The 20,644-nt window shown below is 43.5% G+C and overlaps 1 protein-coding gene across 2 annotated transcripts; it reads right to left on the reverse strand.

The window, feature by feature from the left end:
- Positions 1-5,156: 5,156 nt before the first annotated feature.
- On the reverse strand, positions 5,157-19,557 carry ERMAP (erythroblast membrane associated protein (Scianna blood group)). Of its 2 annotated transcripts, XM_004372071.2 has the most exons (11): positions 19,473-19,557; positions 19,112-19,120; positions 18,358-18,696; positions 15,575-15,691; positions 14,776-14,808; positions 12,375-12,407; positions 9,351-9,371; positions 8,242-8,262; positions 8,118-8,144; positions 8,000-8,026; positions 5,157-6,128 (listed from the first exon to the last, which is right to left on the reverse strand). In XM_004372071.2, exons 1-11 carry the CDS (start codon positions 19,555-19,557, stop codon positions 5,407-5,409), a joined length of 1,434 nt encoding a protein of 477 aa, XP_004372128.1. In that variant the 3' UTR covers positions 5,157-5,406. The 2 variants fall into 2 exon arrangements, 1 of the variants encoding a protein (XP_004372128.1); XR_002823234.1 differs by lacking the exons at positions 5,157-6,128; positions 8,000-8,026; positions 8,118-8,144; ... (4 more) ...; positions 19,112-19,120; positions 19,473-19,557 and having other exon boundaries at positions 14,435-14,804.
- Positions 19,558-20,644: the final 1,087 nt, after the last annotated feature.

Raw genomic sequence — 20,644 nt, forward strand, 5'->3', positions numbered from 1 at the left:
ACCCTGACGCACACCTTCCCTGACTTTAAACCACGCAGTATCCCCTTGCTCTGTCCGAACAACTGCCTCTTGATCTCTATACAGGTCCCTCATGAACACAATTAAGTGTTCTGGAATTCTCATTCTTCGCAATGTTATCCACAATTTTTTATTATCCACACAGTCGAATGACCTTGCAAAGTCAATAAAACACAGATAAATATCTTTCTGGTATTCTCTGCTTTCAGCCAGGATCTATCTGACATCAGCAATGGTATCCCTGGTTCTACATCCTCTTCTGAATCCGGCCTGAATTTCTGGCAGTTCCCTGTCGACATACTGCTACAGCCACTTCTGAATGATCTTCAGCAAAATTTTACTTGCATGTGATATTAATGATATTGTTCAATAATTTCCGCATTCAGTTGGATCACCTTTCTTGGGAATAGGCATAAATATGGATCTCTTCCAGTTGGTTGGCCAGGAAGCTGTCTTCCAAATTTCTTGGCATAGACAAGTGAGCACTTCCAGTGCTGCATCCATTTGTTGAAACATCTCAACTGATATTCCATCAATTCCTGGAGCCTTGTTTTTTGCCAATGCCTTAACTGCAGCTTGGTCTGCTTCTTTAAGTACCATTGGTTCCTGATCATATGCGACCCCTTGAAATGGCTGAACTTCTACCAATTCTTTTTGGTATAATAACTCTGTGTATTCCTTCCATCTTCTTTTGATGCTTCCTGCGTCGTTTAATATTTTCCCCCATAGAATCCTTCACTATTGCAGTTCGAGGCTTGAATCTTCAGTTCCTTCAGCTTGAGGAATGCCAAGCGTGTTCTTCCCTTTTGGTTTTCTATCTCCAACTCTTTGCACATGTCATTATAATACTTTACTTTGTCTTCTCAAGCCACCCTTTGAAATCTTCTGTTCAGGTCTTTTACTTCATCATTTCTTCCGTTTGCTTTAGCTACTTGACGTTCAAGAGCAAGTTTCAGAGTCTCTTCTGACATCCGTTTTGGTCTTTTCTTTCTTTCCTGTCTTTTTAATGACCTATTGCTTTCTTCATGTATGATGTCTTTGATGTCATTCCACAACTCGTCTGGTCTTCGGTCATTAGTATTCAAAGCATTAGCTCTATTCTTGAGACAGTCTCTAAACTCAGGTGGGATATACTCAAGGTTGTACTTTGGCTCTCGTGGACTTGTTCTAATTTTCTTCAGTTTCAGCTTGAACTTGCATATGAGCAATTGATGGTCTGTTCCGCAGTCAGCTCCTGGCCTTGTTCTAACTGATGATATTTAGCTTTTCCATTGTCTCTTTCCACAGATGTAGTCGATTTGATTCCTGTGTATTCCATCTGGCGAGGTCCATGTGTATAGTCGCCATTTATGTTGTTGGAAAAAGGTATTTGCAATGAAGAAGTTGTTGGTCTTGCAACATTCTATCACGTGATCTCCAACATCATTTCTATCACCAAGACCATATTTTCCAACTACCGATCCTTCTTTGTTTCCAACTTTTGCATTCCAATTACCAGTAATTATCAATGCATCCTAACTGCATATTCAATCAATTTCAGACTGCAGAAACTGGTAAAAAATCTTCAGTTTCTTCATCCTTGGCCTGACTGGTTGGTGCGTAAATTTGAATAACAGTTGTATTAACTGGTCTCCCTTGTAGGGTATGGACATTATCCTATCACTGACAGCATTGTACTTCAAGATAGATCTTGAAATGTTCTTTCTGATGATTAATGCAACGCCATTCCTCTTCAAGTTGTCATTCCCAGCATAGTAGACCATATGATTGTCCAATTCAAAATGGCGAATACCAGTCCATTTCAGCTCAGTAATGCCTAGGATATTGATGTTTATGTGTTCCATTTCAATTTTGACAATTTCCAATTTTCCTAGATTCATATTCGTACATTCCCTGTTCTGATTATCAATGGATGTTTGCAGCTGTTTCTTCTCATTTTGAGTTGTGCCACATCAGCAAATGAAGCTCCCGAAAGCTTGACTCCATCCAAGTCATTAATGTCGACTCTACTTTGAGGACGCAGCTCTTCCCCAGTCTTTTGAGTGCCTTCCAACCTGGGGGACTCATCTTCAGGCACTATATCAGACAATGTTCTGCTGCTATTCATAAGGTTTTCACTGGATATTTTTTTTCAAAAGTAGACTGCCGGGGCCTTCTTCCTAGTCTGTCTTAGTCTGGAAGCTCCACTGAAACCTGTCCTCCATGGGTGACCCTGCTGGTATCTGAATACCAGTGGCATAGCTTCCAGCATCACAGCAACACACAAGCCCCTATAGTACAACCAACTGACAGACAAGTGGGGAATCCAAACATAATAAGGCCACTAAAATATGTCCAGGATTAGGATATTTTTTCCAGTTTTAATTTTTTTTTTAAGACTAGTTGAATATGTACGTTAGAATTCTACAAGCTTCTCACATCCACATGGTATTTCAGTGCACAGAAAAGAACATTCCCTTCAGAGCTAAAGAAATCAAGTTTATAATCTCAGCTCTACTATGTAGCCATTTGGAGCACCATTTTCCTTCTCTATAAAATCCCTGGTAGAATTGTAAGGATTAAATGAGATAACACATAACACTTCTGCCTCCACAGATGTCAGTTCTCTTTTCTGCTGGTAAATTCTCTCATTGGGTGAGATGAGTATGAACAATATGAATTGGTTTTAAGATTGGGATATTCAGGAAAGTATATTTGAAACTGAATATAGAAGAGCAAAATATAAATATCCCATGTACATTGTGGAGCCCTGGTGGCACAGTGATTAAGAGCTTGGCTGTTAACTGTAAGTTCAGCAGTTCAAATCCACCAGCTGCTCCTTGGAAACCTGTCTTAGTCACCTAGTACTGCGCTAACAGAAATATTTACAAGTGGATGGCTTTAACGAAGAGAAGTTTATTCTCTCACAGTCCAGTAGGCTACAAGTCCAAATTGAGGGCATCAGCTCCAGGGGAACGCTTTCTCCATCAGCTTTGGGGGAAAGTGCGTGTCATCAATCTTCCTTTGGTCTGGGAGCGTCTCTGCGCAGGAACCTCAGGTCCAAAGGACACACTCTGCTCCCAGCACTTTTTTCTTGGTGGTATGAGGTTCCAATGTGTCTCTGCTCGCTTCCCTCTTTTATATCTCAACAGAGATTGGCTTAAGACACTATCTAATCTTGTATACCTCATTGGTATAACTGCCCCTAACCATCTATTACATCATGGTGATAGAGTTTACAACACATAAGGAAATCACATCAGATTACAAAATGGTACACAATCATACAATACTGGGAATCATGACCCAGTCAAATTGACAGATATTTGAGGGGGACATAATTCAATCCATGACAGAACCCTATGGGGCAGTTCTACTCTGTCCTACAGGGTCGCTATGATTTGTAATTGATGCAATGGCAACAGGTTTTTTTGGTATGAGGTGCCCAAAGGAATCTGAATCATGTAACTGTTATGGGTGGATTTTGAAAGATATTAGAATGAAGCTAGAGACTGTCTTCTCCTACTGGGAGGAGCATGTTAAACTTACATTAACACTTTTCTCCATTCACCAGAGGAAGCTGTGGGAGGAAGAAGAGGGCTCTGGCTGGGACTATGCCCCTTGACAAGGCCCTGTCAGTCCATTTCTGGGCTCGTTCAGTCAGGCAGTCTCTCCTCTTCAGTTCTAGGTTCTGACCCTTACATCCACATGGAGGGCTACAATGCTGGGTGGAACCAGCTTGTGTGCAGGTCGGTGGGATGGTTCCCAAAGCCCTGGGACAAGTGCAGAGAACTTCAAGGCAGGGTCAACTTGACTGCAACGGGTATGTACGTTATTAGTTTGTAAATTGATATAAATATAATGCTGAGAAGGCAGACTCAGGAATAAAATTGTAGTTTTATTAATTGTGGTTAAACCTTGCTTGGGTGGACTCAAGACTATTTGGAAACCAATTCCAGATGTGTTTTTCTCTCAGTAGCCCAAAGTCTTTCCCCACAATTTCTCATTCACAATGAAAATAACAGCATGCCAAACAATGAAATACCAAACTTTTATTTAAGAAATGTAGAAAAGCAAACAAAAAATTCCACTCAAGCACTAACAGAGGGCCCTTCTGACAGAGAGAAAGATCCAGTTTCTCTTGGGTAGAACTGGGTTCCCATCTGCAAACTGATAGCCAAGATCTCTATAAGCAGGCCAGGTCACATATGTGGTGTGACTTCAAAGTAACTAGGCTTCTTTCTGCAAAGCACACCAAAAAATCAGGCTCATTATTTTATCCTTACACCTGGTCTACTACTTCCTATTTGAAATCAATACTATCTGACCTAAGAGGCTGTTTGCTACACAGATGAAAGCTTGTGGAAACAGCTCCTACACTGGCAGCTAAATCTGTCACTTTTTCAAGCTGGGCCTCATGGAATCTCAGAAGGCCTGAAGCCTTTGTTTGAAAATGCCAGCACACCAGGCTGACTCATCTGCCAGTGTCTTTTCAAGGCCACACATAGGTGAGTTGCTCTTTTTGAAGTTGTACTTCTCAGCTCCCTGATTGTGCTCCTGAGTCTTTTAAGGATTACAGCTATACGTTTAAAGTCCCTGTATCTGATTATCATTGGTGGGTAAATTAACTTTTGAAAACATGTATATTAGGTTTGGGTGGTGCAAACAAGTAACACTCAGCTGCTGACTGAAAGGTTGGTGGTTCAAGTCCACCCAGAGGAACCTCGAGAATTTACTTCTGAAAACCCTGTGGAGCACAGTTTGACTTTGACACACATGGGATTGCCACGAGTCAGAATCAACTTGACAGCGGTTTTTAATTTTTTGCATTAGCTTTGGATGTCACCAAACTATGTTTTCAACAGCATCAAGAAAATAGAAAAGGATGGCATGTTTCACCCTTTCTCCCTCCCCATATTCCTGTAAAAAGGAAGGAAGGGTATGTGATCCAAAACATGTTTACTTTTAAAAAAACTGAACTTGGGGGCTAAAGGCCTGAACTGAGAGAGAGAAAAGCAGTCCTTAATGGGAGGGGTAAGAAGCAGAGATTCAGTCTGGGACTGGGGGCCATAATTTTATGACCAAAATCCTGAGTGCAGGATGAAGTAGAGAGAGTTCTAACTATTCCCCTGAGCAGAGCACCCATTCCCCTAACCTACACTATATCTCGGTGACACACAGTCAGCATCTCCACCTAAACCTAAACTGATACACATTTTGTTTTCAGGAATTCTCCTTGCAGGGCTTAGAACTGAGCCCTGAGAGAAAGGTGGTGCCAATAGAAACCACCATAAAGGGTCTGGATTCGGGGTAAGGAGATGAGACTTCTGGAATCATGAGTTGGGCCAGGAGATTGCAATCCAGGGTGTTGAGCTGGGCAGGCAGGAGAGCAGGAACTGAGGCACAACCCTAAAAGAAAGGTACTTGGAGCCCCTGAAGGGCCGGGCTGAAGTCAGAGGGCCAGGACAGCATCATGTCCTTGAGTGGGAAAAGCTCCGCTGACTGAGGGGGGAGTAAGGAAGGGTTCACCTTCAAGGACACGTCTCCATTAGCGTGTCTTTTTCCTTCTGGCTTGGGGACAGTTGACTCTGATTTCTGGAGTTCTGAACAAATGACTAGAGGTGCCATGTTTTTTCCTCCATCATGAAGGCAAGGTTCAAAGAAGGGGCGCAGGGGGCCAGAGAAACTGTGCGTGAAAGTAAAGATGTGGGATTTGTCAGTCACATTGAAGAAGGAGATAATTCCTGCTTCGTAGTCCAGGAAAATCCCCACATACCGCGGGGGCTCTTTCAGGCGGAAGGAGATCTGCGGGGACGTGAGCGCTTGGTACTGATTCTCACGACTCTGCCGCACAAGCCAGTGTCCGTTGGACGGCGAGGCGGTGACCTTCCCCTTCCTGTTCACCGATTCACTGCACACCCCGAGGATCCACTTGGTCTTGTCTCCCACGAACACCTCCCAGTAATGACAGCCAGCCGTGAAGCACTGGGAGCCGAGGACGCTGACGACAAAATCAAATCTCTCTGGGTTGTCAGGCACAGGCTGCTTTCTGTCTCCGAGCCTCACACATCTTTGGTCCCGGGAGAGGACGAGTTTGGGATGCGCTGTGTCCGGATCCAGGGTCACGGCCACTGCAGAGAGTCACAGAGGAGTGAGGTTTGGAAAGGCCAGGTCTTAAGGGTTTTTTGGGTGACTTAAAACAAAGCCAAACCCGTTGCCATCAAGTCGATTCCGACTCATTCCGACCCTATAGGACAGACTAGAACTGCCCCATAAGGTTTCCAAGGGGTGGCTGGTGGATTTGAACTGCTGACTTTTTGGTTAGCAGCCAAGCTCTTAACCAGTGTGCCACCAGGGCTCCTGGGTGGCTTTGGAGGGGGAAATAATCTCTAGGTTTGTAACCACTGTCATTACCCCATTTTAGTTCGTGAGTCTCACCCACAGGCATACTGGAACCAAAGAATACTGTCTTCCGGTCTCTTAGTTCTCCTAGTAGAGTATTAAAGAAAAGGGGGGAAAGTTCTTGATTTGTCTGTGAAGCTGCCTTAATTCTTAGGAAATGCTACTTTGCCTTCAATTTTCCAAAGGAACCTGACATAGTGACAATAAACACAGGCTTAGATGTTAGACCTGGGTTTGATTCCCAGCTCTGCTACTTGCAAGTTATGTGACCTTGGACAAGTTGTGCCTCTTTAAGCTGTAGTTCCCTCATCTGTATAATGGGATAATAACAGCACCTATGTAGTGGAGCTATTACGTGGATTTGATGAACTAACGCAAGAGACAGTGCCTGGTTCATACAGTGAGTATGTGATACTCATTTTACTAGCTAAAACTATTGCTTATAATTGTAATTTTAAGGTGCTAATATAGACAGAAGGATTCTTCCTGAAAATTGTGGATTATGGGGGTCACAGTGAGGTTTCCCCTCAAATGCGGGAAATCAGCTCTTCTTGGAGAGTTAAACCAGCGAAATCCGTATTTGCTGGAGGTAGTAGGAGTAAACCAGATTGTGGATGTGAGATAGGACGGTTTGTGAGTTCACAGAATGCCAACCAAGGTGACCTGGTGTTCTCTCAAATGGCTGACTAATCAATTCTCTTGTACCCAGTCTGCAGGAAGATAGTGTGAACAGGAAGGAGATGAGGAGCCTGGAAAATTAATAAGGACCACAAAACAGTAAAAATAACAGATTCCATTCAAACAGCAGCAAAAAGCACAAACTGTTTAGGAGTAAATTGAAAGAGAGAGGTGTAAATCTTTCAGAATAAAACAAAAAACCTTTATGTTGTCTACATTGTTGGGCATCTGCCTAACCCATTCCCTTCTTCTCTGAGAATCCCAACCCCCCCCACCTCAAGAAAACTGGTCTGTAGAGAAAGAAGAATGTGGCAGATGTGTAAAAAGAGGCAGAAGCAGAGTGGCTATTTATCCAGTTGTGGGAGAACAAAGTTTTCGTAAACACGAAAGCATGGAAGAGACCACACAGATGAATAAATTTGACTACATAAACATTTCATGCATTAAAAAAAAAAAAATAAGGAAATTAAAATACAAATGGGAAACTGGCAAAATTATTTGTGACAAATATGGCAAAGAGTTAATATACTTTATATGGAAAGAGCCTTCACAAATTTAAAAAAAAAAGTAGCCAGAATGGGACACCAGCAGACAATTCACAAAGAAGAAATGCAAATAACCAACGAGCTTAAGAAATATCACAAAAATCAAATCATAGAAAAACCATAAGAAAATTAAAGCAAACATTTATCAGTGCTTTAAAAGAGGGGAGCCTCTCTAAATCTAAATGAAACCCCCCCAAAAAAAATCACAAAGGGAAATGGCTATAAAAACCAAAATCAAACCCATTGCTGTAGATCTGATTTAAAAAAAAAAAAAAATCACACTCTGCATTCCAAAGGCGCACTGTACTAACCAAGGCTACAGAGCCTTAAGGAGGATGGGCTCTGAAACATGAATCGATTCTGTTCGTGTAACTTACCAAAGTGCAGCCGGGCCCTTCTCCAGCCTGAAAGACAGAAAAAGGATGTGTTAAAGTTCTGGAGAAATGGAAAACTCCCAGAGGGTGGAAGGCAAGCAAGTGGTAAAAGGCATCTCACCTGAGTTTGCTGCAGCTCTTTTCAACTCTGTAAAAGAAGAAACAGGGGGATGAGCTATCACTGGGAATACAGAGTCAACAGGAGGTAAGCTGGTTTGCAAGTTATAAGAACACGGGAAACTTACTGAGTTCATGCCGGAGTTTCTCTAAAGAATAAAAACAGTTTAACAAATCAGAATGTGGGCTTCTACATTCCCATAAGGTCAGTCCCATCCCAACCACCCTCTCAGCACAGACCTCACTAGCAGTGCCCTACAACGTCCCCATAACAGTGTTCAGAACAGCAATGCATCTAGTAGGCTGTGGCTCCCCAGATACTGCAGAGGGTCAGCAAATTCTTCTGTGACCCAAACCTTGACTGCAGACTGAATAAATAATACAGCTCACACATATAGGTAATGACCACATGAATGTACTTGTATATAGGTGTTATGGGGACAAATATAAGTTCATTTGAAGCTGTCACTGAATTCCTATTAAATTTTTTTCTTGTGGTAAAATACATATACCAAAACCTGCCATTTAACCATTTTTAAGTGTACAATTCAGTGACATTCATTGCATTTACCGTGTTGTGCATCCATGTTGTTGTTGTTGGTTGCCGTCAAGTCGATTCGGACTCATGGCAAACTCGTGTGCAGAGTAGAACTGCTCCATAGGTTGTGACCTTTCGGAAGCAGACTGCCAGGCCTGTCTTCTGAGGCCCCTTTGGGTGGGTGGGTTAAAACTGCCGACCTTTCAGCTAGTAGTTGAATGCTTAACTATTCGTACCACCCAGGGACTCCATTACCACTATCCTATTAGATTTTGTTATGTATTTTTTTCTCAGTGTAAAATAAAATGGGCGTGTCACATGTCTGTGGACTTCTAATATTATACATGAAATGGAGAAGCACTGCCCCCAAATACTCAGTTTGATAAGGATCTATCCACCTTGGGCCCCACCTAAGGGAATATCATGACTGGGTGAGAAAAGGGACTTCCAGATGCCCTCACCTATGGGAGGTACATCTTTTTATAAAAATTTCCTGTTTAGAACTAAACAGTTGTGCAAGAAAGGTGTGCAGGGGATACTTGAGATAAGAGGCCTTTAAGAGCCAAGAAATCCCCATTCTCATGGCTTGAAGTACGCTTGCCCCCCACTTCTGCCCCAGGAATTGAAACTGAGACACTTATCCCGAGGCAAAGATGCCAGCAGAAGAAGTCTGTGCCATTGATGAGGAGCAGAACTTACTGAGGGCTTTGTAGAGTCTTCCTGAAAAAACAGAGAGAGGTGTGAGCAAGGAGATCCTGCTCTTTATCCCTGGGGCCCCGGAAGGCTCATCATTCCATCCCACCAAGATGGAAAGACATGGAAAGGATAATGACACTCCATCAGTCCTTAACCAGTTACATCTCCCAGAGGTCAGATCTTGGGCGACACTTTGCTGATGATCCTGGCTGCCCGGGACTTTGATTCCTCCTTCCTCTTCTGTTCTTTTTTTTCGGTCTGGTTTCATTTCTGGTCCTCCGTGTGGGTGTTTCTGAATGTTTCTCACTGTATGGACATGAGCCTGTGCCTTGCTGCCCTTTTATAATCGATAGTTTATGTTGTTGTGTGCCGTTGAGTTGATCCCGACTCATAGCAACCCTATATGACAGGGTAGAACTACCCCATAGGGTTTCCTGGGCTGTCGTCTTTATGGAAGTGGATTCCCAAGTCTTTTCTCCAGTGGAGAAGCTGGTGGTTTTGAACCTCAGACCTTTCAGTTAGCAGCAGAGCACTTAACCACTATGCCACAAGGGCTCCTACAGTTAGTTTATAACCTACAGTTACTCAGTCAGAATGATTATTGTTGTTAATAATAATATTTAAAACCAAACCCACTGCCTTCGAGTCAATTCCAGATCAAAATGACCCTATAGGAAAGAGTAGCACTGCCCCATAGCATTTCCAAGGCTGTAAATCTTTATGGAAGCTGACTGCCACAGCTTTCTCCCTCGGAATGGCTGGTGGGTTCGAATTGCCAACCTGTTGGTTAGCAGCCGAGCACTTTAACCACTGCGCCAACAGGGCTCCTTATAATAATGGTTACCATGTATCATGTGCCATGTGCCTACTCCTGCAGGCACTGTGCAAGGTATTTGCATATATTATTCTGAGCTTCTCAAACCTCTTCTCCCAAGAACCCCTAACAGTGAAAGAGAACATTTTTGGGGGTGGGAGGGGATGGAATCTAGAGGGTGTAGTATTGCCACCCAGAGTAAACACAGACTTCCTTTCACGTTTCTTTTATCTTAAAAGTCATGAAGATTTTGAATTCTGCTCCATAACATACTCTTGTTTGCTTTCATATAAAAACAACGTTAAATGACAACTTTTTTCCCAAAATATTTTTAAGTAAAAATCTTTGCTGTAAGAAAATGTGTCTGTTGTGTATATCCTGGTACACCGGGCAGAAGCACACATTTTAATAAAAGCTTTCAAACCTTGAGTGAGAGGGGAGGATTCATATCTGAGGTATAAAACTGGCTAAAGACCTAGCACTGACTTGTTGGCCTGGGTTTTATTATTCTCTACATGAACTCCCGTGAAGTCCTGTGGTGAGGTTCACAATTTGGAGATTCCAGAACACTTGGGGATGGATGAGTATCCTTCAGGAGAGTAGCTGTGGCTTCTCAGCCAGAGAATTGAAGTTAAACATTTGATTCCACTTCCAGGCCCTGTGCTAAGGCTTTATCATGGCTGGGCTGTGTTAGGTGTTAGGCATTGGGGCAATGGAGTTAAATATGATACAGCCCCTAATGGACTTATGGTTCTTTTTATCTGATTTTTTTAAACCTGATATTTTACCTCACTGACACGACTAATAGCCCTATTGTGTATTGGTCTTATAATGGGAGCCCTGGTGGCACAGTGGTTAAGAACTCAGCTGCTAACCAAAAGTTCAGCAGTTCGAATCCACCAGCCATTCCTTGGAAACCCTATAGGGCAGTTCTAATCTGTCCTATAGGGTCGATATGAGTTGGAATCGACTCAACAGCAACAGGTTTGGTTTGGTTTTGGATTCTTGTAATGAGCTAGGCACTGAATCCTCTCATATCTACAGAGGGAGAGTCTGAGGCTCAGAGGAGCATGGAAATTTACCCGAGATCATCCAGCTACTAAGTGGCCAAGGAGGCAGGATTCAAACTCAAGTCTGTCTGACTCCTGAGTCATAGGCCCTCGCGACTTCACCACACTACTTCCTCCCACTCTTGGACAGAACAGCCATAGTGTCCCGGGGGTGTGCACATTCACCAGCTTGGAGAAGATGTAACGGAGGAAGAGGGAAGATGCCAAAATCATGCAGAGCCATTTCTAAGCCAATGACTTGTCTTCTCAGCTAGACTTCAAAGGGCAGAGCCGCTGCCTGCTTCTTTGTACCCTTGGTGTCTAACGTACCCCCAGTGGCCCACCATAAAATTTAATTAATGATGATGAAATGCCAATAAGGGAAAGGAGCCCTCTGTGTACAAGGCACTGTGATAGGCATTCTTTAAAGGTTTTCTCTTTTAATATTCAAAAACAGTCATGAGGGGATTTATTATCCCTATTTTACAGATAAGGAAACTGAGGCTCAGTGAGACAAAGCAATTTACTTCCAGCTAGTAAGTGGCAAACCAGTGATCTGAGCCAGGTGTTGCTGAATCCAGTGCCTGTGCCCCTTCCACTGTACCACACCACTTCTCGCAATGCAAAGGTCATGTAGATCCATGAGATTCTCAGGCATCCCATACCATAATATCAATATATTTTTAAATAGTATATGGACCTTTCTTTTAGATAATTGGTGGAAAGGCTGATGAAGGAAACGTGATAATCCAGAGCTATGAATTTTGATCCTGGGCATCCCTACCCCTCTGCCACCAATCCCACAGCCCTTTGACACTGGAAACTAAATTGTGTTAATGCTTGTTGTTGTTAGTTGCTGTCGAGTCAATTCTGACTCACGGCGACCCTATGTGTGCAGAGTGGAGCTGCTCCATAGGGTTTTCAAGGCTGTGACCTTTCAGAAGCAGATCACCAGGCCTGTCTTCTGAGGCACCTTTGGGTGTGTTCGTACCTCCAACCTTTCAGCTAGTAGTCAGGTGATAACCGTTTGTGCCACCAGGAACTACCAATATTAATAAAGGATATATATATACAAACACACACACACATGCCTAATAATAGACTGTCAGCATTTATGTAGAAGGAGAATTTGTTCCCTATCTCTTACTCTGTACAGATAATTACCTTTTTCTTCCGCATGATCTGAGAGAAGATTTTCTAGAGGAAGGAAAGGAAAAGAAAATGAGATCCTGTGACAGGACCTTGAGAGTCCCTAACTCCTACTGTTTCTACCTGCTCTTGAACCTGTCCACCTCTGTTTATCTCTGCCTCCACCTCCCCGATCCAGGCTCTTGTCATCTTGCATCTGGATGACGGAAATACCATCCTGAACTGTCCCCCACATCCTCTTTCATTCCCTCTGGTCTCCCAACATTGAAGCCAGAGAGACTTTCTCAGAGCACAGCTCTGATCAGGAGATCCCTGGTCAATGCTTTACCACTGCTCTTAGGATGAAGGCTAAAATCCTTAGCAAGATTGGCAAACCCTCACGTGGTCTAAAACCAGTTGCTGTCAGATCGATCCCGACTCATGGCAATCCCACATATGTCAGAGTAGAACTGCGATCCATAGGGTTTTCAATGGCTGATTTTTTAGAAGTAAATTGCCAGGCCTTTCCTCCAAGGTACCTCTGGGTGGACTTGAACCTCCAACCTATCAGTTAGCAGCTGAGGGCATTAACCCTTTGCACTACCCAGGGACTCACATGGTCTAGCCTCTGCCTAACTCCCAGTCTTACCTTTCCCCTCGTTTCTGCCCCTTTTCAGCTTTTCAAATGAGCGCTGCTCTCTCCCAACTACATTTGTTTTACTCAAGCTTTCCTTTCTGATGTGGATGTTTTCTGTTCCCTCTTTATATCATCCATGCCTCCCCATTCTTCAGATCAAGCCCACTTCCTGTGGGGAGTCCCCTTGGCCCCTCAAACTTGGTTTGTTCTTCCTGATCATAGTCTTTATAACACTGTGGACTTTCTTTTACGGCATTTATCACAGTTACAGTTTTACATTTATTTGTGTACTTAATTTTTTTTGTACTTTAGATGAAGGTTTACAGAACAAACTAGCTTCTTATTAAGCAATTAGTACACATATTGTTTTATGACATTGGTTACCAACCCCACGACATGTCAACACTCTACGTTCTTGACCTTGGGTCCCCTATTACCAGCTTTCTTATCCTCTTCTGCCTTCTAGTCCTTGCCCCTGGACTGGTGTGCCCCTTTAGTCTTGTTTTGTTTTATGGGCCTGTCTAATCTTTGGCTGAAGGGTGAACCTCAGGAGTGACTTGATTACTGAGCTAAAAGGGTGTCCAGGGGCCATACTCTCAGGGTTTCTCCAGTCTCTGTCAGGCCAGTAAGTCTGATCTCTTTTTGTGAGTTAGAATTTTGTTCTACATTTTTCTCGCGCTCTGTCCGGGACCCTCTGTTGTGATCCCTGTCAGAGAAGTCGGCAGTGGTAGCCAGCCACCATCTAGTTGTACTGGACTTAGTCTGATGGAGGCCATGGTAGTTGTGGTCCATTAGTCCTTTGGACTGACTAATCTTTCCCTTGTGTCTTTAGTTTCCTTCATTCTCCCTTGCTCCCGAAGGGGTGAGACCAGCAGAGTATCTTAGATGGCTGCTCACAGGCTTTTAAAATCCCAGATGCTACTCACCAAAGTAGAATTTGGAACATTTTCTTTATAAACTATGTTATGCCAATTGAGCTAGATGTTCCCTGAGACCATGATCCCCACAGCCCTCAGCCCAGTAATTTGGTCCCTCAGGGAGTATGGATGTGTCTATGGAGCTTCCATGACATTTCCTTGTACAAGTTGTGCTGACTTCCTCAGTATTGTGTACTGTCTTACCCTTCACCAAAGTTACCACTTATCTATTGTCTATTTAGTGTTTTTCCTTCCCCATCCGCCCCTCCTTCATAGCCATCAAAGATTGTTTCTTTTTGTGTGTAAATCTTTTCATGAGTTTTTATAGTAGTGGTCTTATACAATGTTTGTCCTTTTGTAATTGACTTCACTCAGCATAATGCCCTCCAGATTCATCCATGTTGTGAGATGCTTCACAGATTCATCACTGTTCTTTATTGTTGCGTAGTACTCCATTGTGTGTGTAGTTATTTAGTTTTTGAATACCTTCCCTGACTAGACTGAAAGCTCCGGGTGGGCAAAGATTATCCATTCTGACTCACCATTGTCTCCTCAGCACCTCATGTGATCCCAGGCAATCAGTAGACAATTTTCAATTATTTGTTGAATGAATAAAAGCTTCCCTCACATTAGACCTACACAACTCCCACAGAATAAGGCCAAGCAATGAGCTCACAGACAAAAAAATCACTAAGCATACTGGAAGGCAAGCTATTACAAGTGAGAGTCAGTGAAACTGAAAACAACAGATTTAAACCCCCATCTCCACCGTCAAAGACAACAGAGGTTAGAATTTTCAGGTTCAGAATTTAAATTAGTGGGTGCTGGCGGTACAGAAATGAACAAAACAGAGAAACATTCCCACCCAGCTGAGGACACTTACCTACCTCCATCACCTGTTCATAAAGAAGCTTCTCTAGAAGGGAGAGAGAGCGATAGATGTCAGCTCAGCTTAAGAAAGGATTTTTTTCTAATAGACAAAGTTGTCCAGAGATGCCTCAAGTTTCATGAGTAGGACTTTGCTCCTTGTCACTGTGGGTATGTGACCATTTGGAAGGATTACCAGTTACCAGTTGCTATAGAGTCGATTCTGATTCATGGCAACCCCATGGGTTTCAGTGTAGAACTGTGCTCCATAGGGTTTTCATGGTTGTGGCCTTTTGGGAGCAGATTGCCAGGCCTTTCTTCCAAGGTGCCTCTGGGTGGATTCAGACCACCTATCTTTCAGTAAATAGTCAAGTGCTTAACCATTTGTGCCACCCAGGGACACCTTTGAAAGGATTAGAGGGTCTTCAAACTGTCAGATGGGGGGAGGAATGTTGGACTATGTGACTTTCAAGGTCCTTTTCAATCCTGAGATCCTGTGAAATTCAAATACCTTTATGAGAGTTTTATCCAATTGATGTAATTGGATTTCTTAATCAGTTAGATGGCGGGCATGATAGGAAGTATTATTTTCTCATTTCTCAAAGGATGAGGATTCAGTGCTCTGCTCAGTTTCTTTAATTCCCTCTTCAATGTGAGTGACCCGTACATGGCTCTGCCAGTTTTCTCCCAGCCAACTTATAGAGTCCCCGTCCTATGGATAAGTATCATGTCCACCCCTACTTCCTTCTTGGCTTTTCCCAGAGAAGCCACAGTCTGACCATCAGCCAGCCTGGGCTCCCTCACCACTTTGTTACCTTTTGATCTTCTTTGCTTCCAGATTAGGTAAATGCCTCCTATGATGAGAAGCCCCAGGACAGGCAGGATCACAGCAAGAGCCACTGTGGAGAAGGACACGCTCGCTGGAGATGGGGCTGAAACAGAAACCATCAATGACCACCCATAGGGAGATGTCTGAGAGTTTTCTCTCATATCCAGGGCCCCACCTCAAATGGCAGATGGCTCAGGCATGTCCCAACTATCTTCATCGCCTCTAGGGAGAGACCTCCGGCCAAGATTGGTGACAGCCTTCCCTTCTCTCAGTAACTCAAACCCTGGATGACCAGGGATGACTAAAAATAAGTGAGATGGTCATCTCTCAGGAATGGTTTAGATAGTCTTGCCTGAAGACATTGAGTTAAACTCAGCTTCTCAACCACAACCTTGTCCTGCCCTATAATTCAGTGGAAAAATAATCCAGAGACTTCCAAGAACTGAAAGTGCTCTCCTTAGAAATCACCTAGCGCCCTCTCATGAGACCCCTGCCTTCGTCTTTGCCCTAGAGTAGCAGTCAGCAACCTCTTTGCCTTCAGCACTATCAACATGGGCAAAATAATTTCTATGGTGTTACAGCAGCAGGGCTAAGGCCTAGGCAGGAGGGAAAAGAGAAAGGAAGGAAGCAATAGATGGGGGACGGGGGGAGAACAGAAGATGGACTGTAACAAGTGGTTAAGAGCATAAGCTAGGTGTTAGTCCCAGCTAAAACACTGTGTGACCCTGGGCGAGAGACCAAGCCTCTGTGAGCCTGGTTTGCCTCATCTGAAAACCCAGGATGATGATCGTACCTCTCCCATTGGGTTGTTGGGAGATTTAAAGAAATCAGGCATGTAAAGCACTTAGTACTTAGTGAAAGGCAGTGGTACTTTAAGAGAAGAGGGAAAGAGGCAGAGAGATAGAAAGACAGGATTAGTAGAGGCCCATGACCCCTTCCCTCTGGCCCCTGGGCCAGTCTATCTTTCTTGGCTCTAAAACCACCCTTCTCTGACATATGACTCCATATTTCAAGGGGCTCTAAAAATTCATACTATTTGCCCATTCATTCCAAGAAATTCTAAGAAAATAATCAGAATCATTTCCCAGAATACGTGCAAAGATGTTCATTGCACCATTAGTTATAATGTGAAGAAAAACTGGAAACTATCCAGATGTCCAGAAATAATTTTTTATGCTATAGCCACACAGTGAAATACTATGCAGCTCTTAAAAATCATGTTGCAGAGAATGACTTAAGGACAATGGCAAAAAATGTTCATGACATCGTTAGTGGAGAAAAAAACAGAAGAATACATATGTGTAAACATATACACATTCAGAAATGCATAGAAGAAGGTCTTGAAGGGAATGCACCAAAATGTGAATAGTAGTTCTCTCGCATTTATGAGATTATAGGCCATTTTTTGTTTTCTTTAAAATTTTCTGTATTTTTTCAGGTTTTCTACAATAAACCGGTTAGTTTTAGAATTTAAAAAATCCTAAAAGTTATTTATTTTATAAAGTTTCTACTAGGGTAGGAGTTTTCTCTGTAACTACCAGCTGCTTCAGACCTGATTTCTGTCCTAGCTTTTACCTGCAATGACCATGGCTGCAGTCTTCTCTTGACCAAGGATCGAGTTGTGGATGATGCAGGTCACATTCCCCAGAGTGCTGTCCCTCACTCTGGTAAACACCGTTATTCGGAAGAGTTTAGCTTCTTCCAGGACGTGGGCCTGCGATAGGGGTGGAAGCTCTGTGCCTTGAGGGTCTCTCCACTCAGCTGAGGGCTTTGGGAACCATCCCACAGACCTGCACACCAGGTGGATCCATCCAGCGTTATAGCTCTCCACGTGGATGTAAGGATCGGAACCTAGAACTGAAGAGGAGAGACTGCCTGAGTGAACCAGCCCAGAAATGGACTGACAGGGCCTTGTCAAGGGGCATAGTCCCAGCCAGAGCCCTCTTCTTCCTCCTACAGCTTCCTCTGGTGAACAGGAAAAACTGTTAATGTAACTTTAACATGTCCCGCCATTAGGATAAGACAGTCTCTAACTTCATCTTAATACCTTTCAAAATCCACCCATAATAGTTACTGCATCACATGATTCAGATTCCTTTGGGCACCTCGGTCCCCTTTTAAAAATTCTTCCCCCCCCCCCACAAAGGACTCCACATTTGGAAAGAGTTGTTTACCAACCAGTGTGTATTTTAAAGTAATTGATTCACCCACTCTTTTTGGGGTGTGATTATAAATTATGACCAAAAAGAGTCAGCACGTGTCCATGTGGAGTTGGTAGCATTCTGGGAAAATACAAAGGCATGGGTATTTTGGGGTGCCTGAAGCTTAAAAAAAATATTGAAGGTAGTTTGAGAAACTCTATCTCTAACTTCTTGTACGTTTAAGTGCTCAGGAACCCCAGCACAGGACCCATTATAAGTAAATCTTTGTTACAGCTCGGGATTCTGGCCCTTGAGGTCATTTCCTTACAGCCATGGTTATGAATTTCCAGATAATGGAGCAAAGAAAGATGAACCAGAGATGGAAGAGCTATTGGTTGGGCCACCAAGCTGGAAAGGCCACTAATTGTATTTAACCAGCAGTGTGTTCCATAGTCCAGGTTCATTTCTTATCAGAAACACCTGGACAAGGGTCACAGCTGAGCCAACAGGGCAAGTTGAAAACTGTGCATTGCAGATGAAAGAAAATTCTAGATATGGAAGGACAAAGTACGTTCTAACTTCATCCAATTGCCACAAAAGACCTCAGGCACCTCAAACCCATCCTAACCTGCAACTTGCAGAGTCACGCTGCCCTCTTTAGTCAGGTTGCCGATCTGGATCTGACAGCGGTACTGCCCTTGGTCATCAGGCTGGACATCCCGGATCTTCAGAGTGACATTTCCCTGTTGGGTGTCTCTCACCAGCTCTGTCCTCCCCTTATATTCCGGCATCTGATCTTCATCCCAGTCTTTCCCATTCCGGAACACGTGAATAGCCTGGGAGAGCTGGGAGTGTGGGGACCGCAGCCACCTCACCTCAGTGAGCTCCAAGCTTGGCCAGAGGTCGAGAGGGCAGAGCAGCTCAGCTGTGCCCCCTAGCCAGACCAGTTGGAACTTGCTGGCGTCCCCTGTGCAGAGTGGACAAAAAAGAAATAAGACCATTTGGGAGGGATGAGAAAAACCCAGCTTGGGAAGGGGTGAGGAAGGGGATGAGGAAGGGGATGGCTTGTGTCATGGATTGAATTGTGTCCCCCAAAAAATGTGGGTAGCAACTTGGCTAGGTCATGATTCCCAGTATTGTATGATTGTGTTATCTGATGTGATTTCCTTATGTGTTGCAAACTCTACCACTATGATGAGATTATATGTGATCTCATGTGTTGTAAATTCTATCACTGTGATGAGTTTATACTGATGAGGTTGACAAGATTAGTGTCTTAATGCAATCTCTTTTGAGATATAAAAGAGAGAAGCGAACAGAGATACATGGGAACCTCATACCATCAAGAAAGCAGTGCTGGGAGCAGAGCGCATCCTTTGGACCTGAGGTTCCTGCGCAGAGAAGCTCCCAGACCAAAGGAAGACTGATGACATGGACTTTCCTCCAGAGCCGATAGAGAAAGTGTTCCCCTGGAGCTGATGCCCTGAATTTGGACTTGTAGCCTACTGGACTGTGGAGAATAAATTTCTCTTTGTAAAGCCATCCACTTGGGGTACTTCTGTTAGAGCAGCACTAGATGACTAAGACACCTTGGGAGAAGGACAGAGTTCAGGAACGGCATTGGAAAGGACTGGAGAAAGAACAGAACCCAAGAAGAAATAAGGCCTCAGGCCAGATCTCCTAAATTCTTGTGATCCCATCATCAGGTGTCTCAGACAGGGAAAGAGTTTCAGAAACTCCTACCTGACCCTTGAGCCGGCAGCTGAAGGAAGATGAGTGTGATGAGGCAGCTAGAGAGCCAGGAGCCAGAGGAACTTGCCATCTCCATTCGAACTAGGAGGACAGACACAGGGAGACACCAGAAGAGGGTTGGTGAGCTTGATATGTGAGGGGTATACCATGCACTCTAGAATCAGACAAACATGGGTTTGAATCCCAGCTCTGTTACTTACCTCCCTGTGACTCTGTGACTTCTCTGAGACTCTGTTTCTTCATCTTTAAAATGGTTGTAATAAGGGAATGATGATGACAGTGGTTGTGATATGAGGATCCGAGGATGAGACACTGAGTCACTGAGTACAATTTAGAAGGCACAAGAAAGTGTCTGGAAGAATGAGAACTTATATCCAGAACTAACCAAGTACTGGCCTCTTTTTGCATTTACAATGTCCAGTGTCACAACTTCAGAAGTGCCTGTTTCAAGCCAATCCTGGACCCACGATACGGTCTGGAGCTCTTCGTCCACTTTGACTTTTGAGAAATAACAAACTAGGCAATGATGTCCTGCCATTTCATCATTTTTCCCCTCCCTTCCCCCACCTCCAAAGCCCCTAGTCCCTGGAAACCTGAATCTACTTTCTGTCTCTGCATATTTGCCTATGTGGTCATTTCCTATAAATATGTGGCCTTCTGTGTCTGGCTTTTTTCACATTTCATAACGTTTTGATATACCACATTTTATTTAAGCACTAATCAGTTGATGAATATTTTGTTTTATTTTTTTATTGTACTTTAGATGAAGGTTTACAAAACAAATTGTTTCTCTTTAAACAGTACACATATTGTTTTATGACATTGGTTACCAACTCCACGACATGTCAGCACTCTCCCTTTTCGACTTTGGGTTCCCTATTACCAGCTTTCCTGTCCCCTCCTGCCTTCTAGTCCTTGTCATTGGGCTGTTGTGCCCCATTATCCTCGTTTTGTTTTATGGACCTGTCTAATCTTTGGCTGAAGGGTGAACCTCAGGAGTGACTTCATTACTGAGCTAAAAGGGTGTCCAGGGGCCATACTCTCAGGGTTTCTCCAGTCTCCGTCAGACCAGTAAGTCTGGTCTTTTTTTTTTTTTATTGTACTTCAGGTGAAGGCTTACAGAACAAATAGTTTCGCGTGAAACAGTAGTACACATATTGTTT

The sequence above is a fragment of the Trichechus manatus genome, unplaced genomic scaffold (genome assembly GCF_000243295.1).
Source record: "Trichechus manatus latirostris isolate Lorelei unplaced genomic scaffold, TriManLat1.0 scaffold00015, whole genome shotgun sequence".
NCBI lineage: Eukaryota > Metazoa > Chordata > Mammalia > Sirenia > Trichechidae > Trichechus > Trichechus manatus.

What these genes read in the sequence shown, in the direction of transcription:
- ERMAP (XM_004372071.2), bottom strand. Translation starts at nt 19,557, where the DNA reads ATGGAGATGGCAAGTTCCTCTGGCTCCTGGCTCTCTAGCTGCCTCATC. An exon ending in AAGACTCTACAAAGCCCTCA is followed by an intron (nt 8,263 to 9,350) that starts GTAAGTTCTGCT and finishes TTTATTCTTTAG; the next exon opens with AGAAACTCCGGCATGAACTC. An exon ending in GAAACTCCGGCATGAACTCA is followed by an intron (nt 8,145 to 8,241) that starts GTAAGTTTCCCG and finishes CTTCTTTTACAG; the next exon opens with AGTTGAAAAGAGCTGCAGCA.